This window comes from Danio rerio, chromosome 15 (assembly GCF_052040795.2).
Source record: "Danio rerio strain M-AB ecotype USA chromosome 15, GRCz13ab, whole genome shotgun sequence".
Classification (NCBI taxonomy): domain Eukaryota; kingdom Metazoa; phylum Chordata; class Actinopteri; order Cypriniformes; family Danionidae; genus Danio; species Danio rerio.
In genome coordinates this window covers 31,126,817-31,139,271 of record NC_141035.1, presented here as the reverse complement: position 1 = coordinate 31,139,271, position 12,455 = coordinate 31,126,817, and the positions used below count along the sequence as shown (strand labels likewise).

The following is a 12,455-nucleotide window of genomic DNA, read 5'->3' as shown; positions in this document are numbered from 1 at the left end:
AACATGATCAGAAATAAAAACCTTCATATACAAATGAATAGTTTTTTATTTTCACATATTGGATATTTTGTTGAGACATTTATTCAAAAAGGTGCTATATAGTAATAGAATGAAGAAACCCAAAAGCCAAGTACAGTAAAACGGCCACAAAACAAAAAGAGAAAAACTATGTACATGTACACGTGACTGAAAACACAAGCTACAAAGGTAGAAAAATCAACAAAATAATCAACAAATGACGATAAAAGTACAATACCATACAGAGAGAAAACACTGGTGTTAAAGCTCTTCTTTTCTTCCCTCTTACATCTGTGTATGTGTGTGTGGGCATTTTTCCACGCTCATACACGTATAATGGGATAATAAACCGACATTTAAAACCAAAATCAACGTGAAAACTGAATAAAGAATGAAAATTTAAGGTATGGCAGTGAGAAAAAGTGCTACTTCTCTCGTCCTGAGAGTAAACGATCTTACTCTCACATTCATTGCGCTTAGTACAGTACTGCATTAGATTGGAATTCACTTGCAATATCCAGGCGTGTTCAAGCCAGCAAACGCAGTCCATCCAGGACTTCAGCTCTGACAAACTATTCACAAAAACAGTGTGACAGATATAAGTGGATGCTGCGAAGTGGATCTGACCTATTCCTCTTCTAAGGGGGTCATAGAGTAAGGTCACATTTATGGCAACTGTTGAGAAGACAACATGCGCAAGTCCTGTTTCCTCATCCAGGATCTTGCATTCATCTTTTCATGTACATTTACAGTGGAAATACTGTTAAAGTGAATGAGTGAGTGGACTATAACTCATTTGCTGAGAAATGTTCATCAAATGTAGAAACTACGACACTGGAAATGTAACTAGATTGATTTTACGTCGGACGAAACCATTTATCAGAGATTTTACAGTTGAAAAAAACTGATTTCACTCAATTTGATGATTTCTCGTAGGGGACAATATACTGGCCTGCAACCCACTACAAGGATATGGGTTTTCAAAGGGATTGTCGTCAAGCATGTCTTAAAAAATCTCCCTTTTTCGAATCGCTATGAATTAATTTCAAGTTTTTATCACCACAATGTTGAGTAGCCAGCTTAATTCTGTATTCGCTATCTGTATCATTCCTGTTTTTTCTATTCTACTAAAGCACCGTAGTTAAAATGGTAACCAGACCAGAAATCTTGAGGACATACATAAAAATCATATGGCGAACGTGGTTTTCATGTACGCATGAGGTTGTAACAGGACGCTTATACTCTGTAATGGCTAACGTAAGCACCTCTGTAATCACGAACCCTGTAGTGCAAGATATATAAATACGATAATGGCATCTAATCTCTTTACCGAGAGTGCACTGAGGGCTCGTTCACACCTGGTATTAAGATCTGTTTTTGCTGATTTGATCACAAGCGGACCACGCTACTTACAGATGAAAACGAGGTCTAAAGCTTTGAGTTTGTCCACTTTCAACTTCTTCCTGAGGTAGTCGAAAACATTCGACTGGATTTCGTTCACTGAAGCTCTTGTTTCCGCTTCATTCTTAAAGATTACGATACTTTATTGATGAAGCACGCTATCCAGACAGAATTTTAACTTTGCTTTCGGAAATCGTAAAGCGAAAGCTTCCAACCACAATGTTATCTAAGCAGTCCTGATTGATTTTAGGCTCTTTCCACTGTCTTGTGTTCATGCTAATTTTGTCATATAATAACATATACATCTTCCCCTCAAATAACTAAGGAAAGTGGATTGAAAGTGGATAAAAGAGACAGATTTAAGCACCGGATGTAAATGGAACTCTGTCTCCCTCATCTAATAGTGATCTGATCAGCAATAATGCATTTTAATAGCAGGTGTAAACACAGCTCCTTAGTGCACATACTGTAGGTGATAAAGTGAACTCTGAAGGGATTATATTGCAGGTGAACAACATCTGATATGAATTATTACTCTAAAAAGTGAAACACCCTGAATAAATCGCTTGGAGAAAAGAAAAAAACACATTATTTTGTGCTAACAAGTGAAGCTAAACCAGTAGTACTGCATCGGGGGAAGTGGTACAGTCTGTGTGTGGATGTGGAATAGTATTGCTGGTGAAGATCAGATCGAAACGTGAGGCTAAATCCCCAACATACGGCCTTAAACCAAACCTTTCCGACTTCTACAACCTTCTGAATGGACTGATATGTACAAAAATGCATCTCGCTCGTACTGTAAGTGTACAGGATCTGCATGCCAAAGCAAATAACAGCACAATTCCCATACTAAAATGAAGCTTCGATTACAGTAGCCCCGGGTGCCAGATCAGTCCTTTAAAATCAGCCCAGTTCAGAGAAAGCTGCGGTTTCATGCTCATGCTGCCCAAAGCATGCTGGTATATGAATGAGATTAAAATCGGAAAATCTGCCCACTTCCGATGGAAACCCATATGCGACTGATATTAAGCAGAATTGATCTGCTTTAAGGTAGTTTGTCATTTATAACTGCAAAATAGAGTCCTCTACTTGCATTTCAGCAGCTTTATGAGCTGAAAGCAACAGAAATTGTTCGTAATCAGTCCGCAAATGGGTTTACAGTCACTAAAAATGCAGAATCGCCTTGATTACTGGTAATAAAGCTGAACACTAGTGGTGCGTGTAACACTATTCAGGAAGCCTCGTCAGGCTGGCTTCCTCAAACCTGAGAGAATTTCACTTGAAGTTGCTCCTAATTTTATGTATCGTGGTGTGAAATTCAGAAATCAAACTCAGAAAAGAGGGCCTTTCTCTTCTTGCTTGTCAGGCAGCACACAAAGTCTTGATGTCCTTGTCTGTTTCAAGGACAAGGGCATCTTTTTTAATTTCTAAACCTGCCTTTCACAGTGTCCGTTGCATGTAAACGTGTGTGTTTGTGTGGCACGTTGTGAGACTCTTGGTTGCTTTGGCTGTATTTTGTGCCAGTTTGAGTGTTGAGAATACATGAGTGTGTGATAGACAGGAGGAGGAATCAGGGAGGTGTTTATCACTCGTTTTTTTTTTTGTGACCTGCAGTCCAGTTTTTATTTCCCACCCATCGTCCTCCTGCTCTTCTTTTTGTCGGCTGTCATCATCTGTGCGTTTGCAGTCAGACAAATGCCTCGGTGTTGGTGCTGTTGTTGATCTGGACGTAGATCTTGGGGTCTTCCTCACGCTCGGCTTTCTCTCGCCGCAGCCTTCGGCCGTAGCACAGCAGGTAACTGGGCAAGCAGAATCCCAGCATGCTCAAGACCAGCAACCCCACATTGACCTGCAGAGAAAAGCAGGAACCAATGAGATTTAAAGGTAGTTTTTGGTGAACCCAGCAAACATGGGACTGAAAGAGAGATATTCGGATCATGTCAGAGATGGTAACTGGAATCTTGTGGATGGCTTTGGTCAATAGTAAGTTATATAGGAGTTTTTGTGCAGAACAGAAATATAACATGGGTTTAGGAGTCACATGGACTCTTAAAGTCGTAACAATGGAATTGGTTCTGTATTTTGACACACAGTTAAAGTCAAAATTATTAGCCCTCCTGTCACTTCATTTTCATAACAGAGCAAGCAAATTTTCACAGGGTTTCCTATTATATTTTTTCATCTGGAGAAAGTCTTATTTGTTTTATTTCAGCTAAAATCAAAGCAGTTTTTAATATTTTGAAAAGCATTTTAAGTTTAATATTTTTAACCCCCTAAAGCTATATATATATATTTATATTTTGGTTGTCTACAGAACAAACCATCCATCGTCGTTATACAATAACTTGCCTATTTATCCTAACCTGCCTAGCTAACCTAAATAACCTAGTTAAGCCTTTAAATGTCACTTTAAGCTGTATAGAAGTGTCTTGAAAAATAACTAGCACAATATTGTGTAGTGTTATCATGACAAAGATAAAAGAAATCAGTTATTAGTAGGGGTGAGATGAGATTTCTCATCAAGGTGAAAAGTGACACACAGTGACATGCTTTGCACACACCTGGCAACCCAGGCTGGCCTATTTTCACCAAATATGCTGATATTTAAGATGATATATAAAGATTATTTTCTGTTCATATATTAGCTAAATATTTTGCAGTGTTTGCATGTCCTTTACTGTCTTTAATTACAGTAAAATAACATTCATTACAAGTTGATTTAAAAAAAAAATCAACTTAAGTGTTTTGCATTTTGTGATTTGTTTTAGTTGAATAAAAGACTATTTTCCATTCATATATTTCATCGAGGATTTTTTAGAAATAGTGTCAAAACCTTGTCTCGTTCTTGTGAAGCAGATCCTGTGCCTCGTCTCGTCTTGTGAAGTAAGCGTCTTGTCACACCTCTATTTATTAGAAATTAGTTATTAAACTATTCTGTTAAGAAATGTGTTGAATTTTTTTATTTCCGTTAAACAGAAATTAGGGAAAATATACAGGGGGGCTAATAATTCAGGAAGGCTAATAATTCTGACTGTACATTCTGAGTGAGACCAGTTATTAAAAAAACAATTGTTGGATGTGGACTTGGTTCAGTTCACCATTGAACATTGCGACTGTAGAATAAGGGTTTCTGCCTCATAAAAACATGTGCTTTCAGTTTTCAGATGCATTTTAATCTGAAATGCATAAATGTTTCACAATGCTTAAAATGCCTTCAGATGCATCTCTTATAAGTGTTTGGATTTGATTTTGTTTAGACCCTTCCCTCCATGTTTGTGGAACCAGCTGCCACCGGACATTATGAGTGCTTCTTCTTCTCTCTCTATTTCTAAGTCCAGACTTAAGACACATTTTTATTCTATTGCCTACCCAGGCTTTTAATCTTTTTTGTGCACTGTTGCTGTAATACTATTATTCTAATTATTACTTTTATTGTTATTTAACTGTTGTAGAATGTGAGTTACGGTTTTGTTCAGCACTTTGGTCAGTGCCAAACTAAAGTTAAATGTGCTTCATGACTAAACTTTACTCACTAACTTATTTCATCATTACTACATCACTTTCATAGAAGCACTTTCATTATGAAAGCATAGAGCTTTGAATAGTTTTGAAACAGCATGCATAGTATTAATCAAAACAGAACTTTAAACTCTGATGGGATTATATTGCATCTGATATGAATTATTACTCTAAAAAGTAAAACATCCTGAATAATCGCTTAAAGAAAAGAAAACGAGACATTTTGTACTAACAAGTGAAGCTAAACCAGTAGAACTGCGTTGGGGAAGTGGTACAGTCTGTGTGTTGAATAGTATTGCTGGTGAAGATCAGATCGTATGTAGTATAAATCAAAACAGAACTTTAGTTTCTGTATGAGCTATTGGTTTAAATGTTAGTAACAGTCTCTTTGCTCACCCAGAGTGGATCTCCTTCCAGCGGGCCCATCATGGCCATGAAGAGGGGCTGCTGCAGCAATGCAAACAGTGCGCTAATGAGGGACTGCATTCCTGTCAGACTGCCGAACTGAGAGGACGGGTACCTGCACACATAAACCAAACCACTCTTTTTTAGCCATTAGAATGCATTTAAAATCTGTACTTTGAATGTTTTCACATTTGGGTCCATTTGGACTAGGGCTGCACAAGATATCGCATCATTATCACAATGTGATCATTCGCAATAGTCACATCATGAGCATATGCAGTGTGGAGTCTGGATTATAATTGATCATTTCGCAAGTGTTTTTTGAGGCCTGTGACTGTGTGAGGGTTTTTAAAGCATTCAGGCCTAGGAAATGGTACCGTTTGTAACTTTGACAAATGAATAACGGTTGAATTGTTTATAAAACAAAGACTATGCAGTATTATTTAACACTGATTATTTATCATTTAATTACTGTACACCTGAACACTGTCAGACTCTTCGTAAAACATTCAAATGCTGTGTATTTAATTGGTATCTTTTACTTTATTGAATTTATCTATATTTGTAAAAAGATTCTTATACTTTATGCATATGTACTCCCATACAGAATCATCCCAAGCAATCTAAAATGTTAAACTCTTTCCAACTCATCTAGTGAAATTATATTCATATTGTAATATATATTGCAGAAGAAACATTAATAGCAATGTTCGATTTTTCCAATATCGTGCAGCACTAATTTGGACATAAAGAACTATTATTTTAGCAACCGGTATAAATGTATAGTTGGACAAAATTGCTACAAAAACCATATCAAATGTGAAAATTATTTTAAAAATTGTTTAAAATAAGAATGAAAAATGAACCACGTTTAAAACTATAGTGCAAAATACAAACACATTTCCAATATATCATCATGTGATATAATTTTAAAAACAGAATAATATGAGATCTACCAGTGTTAAACTCAATGGAATGAACTTTAATTACATTTCTTTTGAACTCCTGACTACTCAAAATCAAAATTAAGTCTAAAATTGTGAATATGGGATGTATTTTTAACAAAACAACATAAACATTACTATGTAAAACATTTCAAACTGAATATATATCAGCAACAAAAACCAGTGCTGAATATGCAGATGAGGCTGAATATGTTTCCCAAAATTCCAAAACAATAACTTCATAGATCATTTTACAAATACGTTGTCACCTAAAGGTACTCCACGTTGCCCCAAATGACCACAACACAAAATGCTTAACTTAAAAGTTAAATATGATATTACACATCTTCACAAATAATTCAATAAAAATGTGTATTTTGAGGATTGCAAAGATCTATTTTAAAGTCAAAAATCTATTTTTACATATTTACTCTTATCTATTCTGGTAATGGGTTAATCATGGTTAAAATCAGCACCAAAAACACAAAAGCATACTCACACAGCAGCGTACAAACCGCCAACTGCAGAGTGAATGAAGCCTCTCACGATTGTGTGCAACACAAAGGACAAAATCTACAAGCAAAACAAGAGAGCGGAGTTACTCAATGCTCTTCCAGAGCAAAAACATTTTATTTTTGTACTTTTTCCTAATACATAAAGACAATCTAGCTTTTCATGCTGCCACAGAGAGGCGCTGTTGAGCTTCTTCATTCCCAATCAATTCACTGCAGTAACATGTCAACCCTCTTTGCAGCACTTCTTCACCATCCGCTGCCTACAATATCATTCTGCAGGAAACCAGACTCATGTTTCACTCTCATTTTACCTGGACATAAAGATTAGGCACCAGACACGTCATCCCGAAGCCGACCAGCAGCAAATTAGTGAAGATGAACGCACGGGTGGCGTTGCTGATCTTCTGGATCTGTCTGTCCCGTTTCTTTGGCTGAGTGGGATCCCTGATGGAAAAGCAAAGTGTGCATTACTGCAGATGCGATGGCACATTAAGCTTGTAATCAGATAATAATTACAGGTTGAATTGGATGGCGGTGGGTGTCGGAAAGAAGCATTATAGGCTCATGGTTACACTCACTTTGCGCTTTGTTTCTCGTTTTCTTCCTCACACTCTTTAAGCCTCCAGTCCATAATGTAGCCAATCACTGGAGCCGTCAGAAGACACAGCAACTGCAGCACGCCGAAGATAGACGTGTATGTGCTCACTGAGGGAAAATAAATTGAGATTTTACATTACACATATGCTTAAAAACGACTTGAACCATGCAGCTAGAGCCAACTTTGAAGCTAGTGGAATTTTTATATATACTTTTTGAGCATACAAAACCATTCAAAAGTTTGGGATAGTTCACCTTTTTAGGATGGTAATTATTTAATTCAATTCATTTCATGTTTATTTCTATAGCGCTTTTACAATGTAGATTGTGTCAAAGCAGCTTCACATAAAAGTTCTATTAAATTGAATCTGCATCAGTCCAGTTTTCAGAGTTAAGTTCAGTTTAGTTTATTTCAGTGTGGTTTAATTTTCACTGCTGAAAGTCCAAACATTGAAGAGCAAATCCATCGATGCGCAAATCCACAAGTTGCAAACCAAGCAAGCCAGTTGGCAACAGTGGCGAGGAACAAAATTCACCGATTGACACTTTTACTTATTAGTCATACCTTAAATTGACCAAAAGTGACATTAAATATATTAATAATGCTAACAAAGATTTATATTTGCTAATGTATACAGTGGTTATGTGGACTTTTTTCATTTAAACCCTTTTATAATTAATTAATTAATGTTTCTTAAGCAGCAAATCAACATATTAGAATGATTTCTAAATATTTAATTATTTTGCTTTATTTGTTTGTCTATTGGAGTGTTTTTCTCCTGGCTCCAAAACATCTACATTAAAATCATAATTATTTATAGGCACCTAATGTCAAATTAATTTAATGATGTCAAATCATATGTAAAAAAAATCTGTGTTAAATTACTTATAGGCACCTAATTCACATCAAACTGGCAAAACAAAAACGTATTTGTATATTAACGACCTTTTAACATACTAAAATGTATTAATTTCTATATACAGTTAAAGTCAGAATTATTATCCCCCCTAAATGATTAGACCGCTTGTTTATTTTTTCCCTAATTTCTGTTTAACGGAGAGAAGATTTTTTCAACACATTTCTAAACATAATAATTTTAATAACTTATTTCTAATAACTGATTTATCTTTACCATGATGACTGTAAATAATACAGATTTGACTAGATATTTTTTCAAGACACTTCTATACAGCTTAAAGTGACATTTAAAGACTTAACTAGGTTAATTAAGTTAACTAGGCAGGTTAGGGGAATTAGGCAAGTTATTGTATAACGATGGTTTGTTCTGTAGATTAATCGAGAAAAAATATAGCTTAAAGGGGCTAATAATTTTGTCCCTAAAATAGTTCATAAAAAATTAAAAACTGCTTTTATTCTAGCCAAAATAAAACAAATAAGACTTTATCGAGAAGAAAAAATATTATCAGACATTATCAGACATACATAAAAATGTCCTTGCTCTGTTAAACATCATTTGGAAAATATAAAAATAAAAAAAAAGATAAAAAAAAACCGAAGGGGGCTAATAATTCTGACTTCAACTGTATGTATATTTCTAAACCAACACAATCATTCAAAAGTTTGGGATAGTTCACTTTTTTTTGGATGGTAATTAATACTTTTACTTATTAGGCATACATTAAATTGACCAAAAGACATTAATAATGTAACCAAAGTTTTATATTTCCAAGTTGATGCTGTTCATGTTGACTTTTTCATTAAAAACCTTTACAAATTAATTAATTAATGTTACCTAAGCAGCAAATGGCCATATTAGAATGATTTCTGGAGTTTCAAGACTGGGGAAATGATCCTGAAAATTCAGGTTGCATCACAGAAATAATAAAAAAATATATAGTTGTAAAAATGTTAATAATAAAATGTGTAATATTTAATTATTTTGATTTATTCTTTTGTCTATTGAAGGGTTTTTCTCCTGGCTCCAAAACATCTACATTAAAATCATAATTATTTATAGGCACCTAATGTCAAATTAATTTAAAGATGTCAAATAAATGTTTACTTTAATATTATATCAATAATAAAATAATATGTATTTAAAAAATGAGTGTTAAATTATTTATAGGCACCAATTCAAATTAAACTGGCAAAATAAATACATATTCCTATATGAACTACCCTGTAACTTATTATAAAATTAATTCAGCTCATTTGTTTATTCTAAGATCTAAACACATTATTTGTCTCACAAAGTGTATAATGGTAGCAAAGCAGACAGCAGTCTTCATGATTTGCTCAAGTGAAGGTTAGATGGACAGATGAATGACTCTGACACATATGTAACAAACAAATGCCGGGTTCATGCTTTCACATGTCAACATAAATCAGTGTGAGATGAAGGTGGAGGAGGACGGAGTGTTTCAGGTGTGGGGTGAAAAGGGGAGAGTTTAAGATCCAGCTGATTTGGCCAGAAGTCTTACCCATTTCCATCATCTCCACTGAAAATACAGCAAGCAGCGTAAGAGAGAGTGCAAACAGAGGACAAGAGACAGACAGTGAGGAATTAACAATGTGAACCTTCTGCGACCACTCAGGTTCATATTAAACACGTGATTAAGAGTGTTAGCAGACGATCACCATGTGTGTGTCATTAGATAACATTTAAGTAGGAGAGAAAGGACAAGAGCGCCCTGCAGTACTAGTTATGGAAATATTTATTCCCATTTATTTTATCCACTGACATCAAAAAATAAAAATATATAATGTATTTAATATGAAGTCTATATATAATATATAATAAATATAATCTAAGTGTTATAGATATGAATTTTATGTATAAATTACACTTAATATAATTTGTTAATTATATATATGTATGTGTGTGTGTGTATATATATATATATATATATATATATATATATATATATATATATATATATATATATATATTATAATATATAGTATGTAGTACATAGTAATATATAGTAATATATATTAGAACAAAATATATAGTAGAACAAAATACATAATGTATTCAGATCCAATAAAATATATAATTTTAAATCTATTCAATCATTTAATCAAGACTTTTTGTTTCTTTTTAGGACGGGGCAGTATTTATACAGGAAGCAAAAACTCTGTGGAGAAAATAAATAGGACTTTGCTCTGTTTGCTGTTCTAAAGGTGATATTGAGCACGAGAGCAGCAGAAACAGCTGTTAGCCCGTAGCGTCAGACACATTTTTGAATGTTTGTCACACTCATACCTTTGGTCAGGTCTCCATCAGCGAGAGACTCCAGGATATTGTTCATGGCCCCCATGTAGAAGATGAGGCGCAGCTGAGTCACACACATGGTGATGAGGCTCAGCATGAAAATAGGGCTGAAGATACTCCGCATGAAGGACTGGGCTGAAAAACACAAGCATTAAACATATCTGTTAGTATTTTTGTTACAAGTATAATTCAAATTTCCAACTTAATCCACTTCATAAATGTATAATTGTGATTGAATGGCCACAAGAGCTCAAATGAACACTTGTCCATCACAGAAATAACATTTAAAAAATCAGCCTTGCCAAATAAATGTCAGATGGTTAATTACTTTTGGATGAATTTTAAAAGTGCCTGAACTGGTTTACAGAGATTATGAAATTCCAAAGACTTCACTGTAATTATATAAAAATGTCATTTGAAGGGCAGCATTGTGATGTTTTGACGCGAGGAGCTTATGTTTTCAGTGTCTTTGTTCACAGTCAATGAATCTGACATTTCCCTGCAGTTTCCTGCCAAAATAATGAGCTCTGTGGTTTTACTGTTGTACAATAATAATAATAATAATGTATAATAATAATAATGTTTCCTCTATTTGTTCTGCTTGATAGATTTATTATTGTCATTATATAAATTAATATTATGAAATACTTAATAGTATTAATAGCAATAGTATTATAGTGTTTTTATTTAATATAAATTTTTTTGTACTTTTAATAAAAAGTTGACAAATTTTTATTATTATACTTTAGACTAACAATCTAATAGATTCTTATAGAAATTAGACTAACAATCTACGGAGAGTTCAAAACAACAATCCAATATGGTGAACATGACATGACGATTAGGCATTAAATGATATCAATGTTCTTAGCATGATCCAAGTAATCTAACAAGACCAGTGTCATGACAATAGTAAAAACTATTTAAAAGTCATTTGATAAAATTTGTGTGATTTCTATTTATAGAATTGAAATTGTTTGTCAATTTTACCCAGAAGGTGGCGCAAACTGATGTGGTTTGTTCAATGTCAGGTCTAGATCACACAATTGTTTGGTTTAATACTTCAAACCATTGCAGTAATTTAGCCTGTGATGTCATCTGAGCCAATTCTGGTCAAAACAGGACAAACCTTCAAGGATGATTTTAAATAAATTTAACGAACTATTCAAAATAGAAAAAAAGAAAAACCTTACGATTTTTCAGAGGAAATTTAATTTACGACCTTAAAGTCATTAGCATACAAAGTTTGCAATTTTGGATAAGTGGTGGCCCTAGAGAGTTTGATTTAGAGACTTCAGGTTTGCTGTGGTTCATGTTGACACTGCCTTCTATCATTGTGCTAAATTATAAAACTTTTCCTTTTACAGATCTATAGGCTGCCATTCAAATTTCGGCGTAATAATAATAATAATAATAATAATTGAAAACAATGGGCTCTATGCACAGCTAGAGTTTTAAAGCCAATGATAAACTCCCAGTGAAAGCCTAATGTGACTATTTTCAATTTTACAAGTTTGTTTTTACAGCATCGATGTTGTAATGTAACTACAGTACATTCAGTTAAATAGAATTAAGCATTCATTTAGCTGTTCAATCGTAAAACGATACAAAAGACCATGTAATGACTAGCGCCGTCAGTAGCAACAGGCTAGCACAGAAATTCCATTAAAAATACTGGGATAAAATGAACTGTCATATTTTAAAGACATGGCAGAGGGGGTGGAATTTATTGCAGTGCTTCTTGTCCGGTATGAGACCCACTTCATATCGTATATCTAACCGGCGGTGAAGATTTTTTTTTGAAGAAATCAGATCTTAAA

The 12,455-nt window shown here is 34.2% G+C and overlaps 1 protein-coding gene across 1 annotated transcript in view; it reads right to left on the bottom strand.

The window, feature by feature from the left end:
* Window positions 1-28: 28 nt before the first annotated feature.
* slc43a2a (solute carrier family 43 member 2a) overlaps window positions 29-12,455 on the bottom strand; it is a 39,875-nt gene continuing 27,448 nt past the window's right edge. The window contains 1 exon segment of the mRNA NM_200251.2: window positions 29-2,659. Within this exon segment, the coding sequence (NP_956545.1) occupies window positions 2,607-2,659 (53 nt within the window). The 3' untranslated portion in view covers window positions 29-2,606.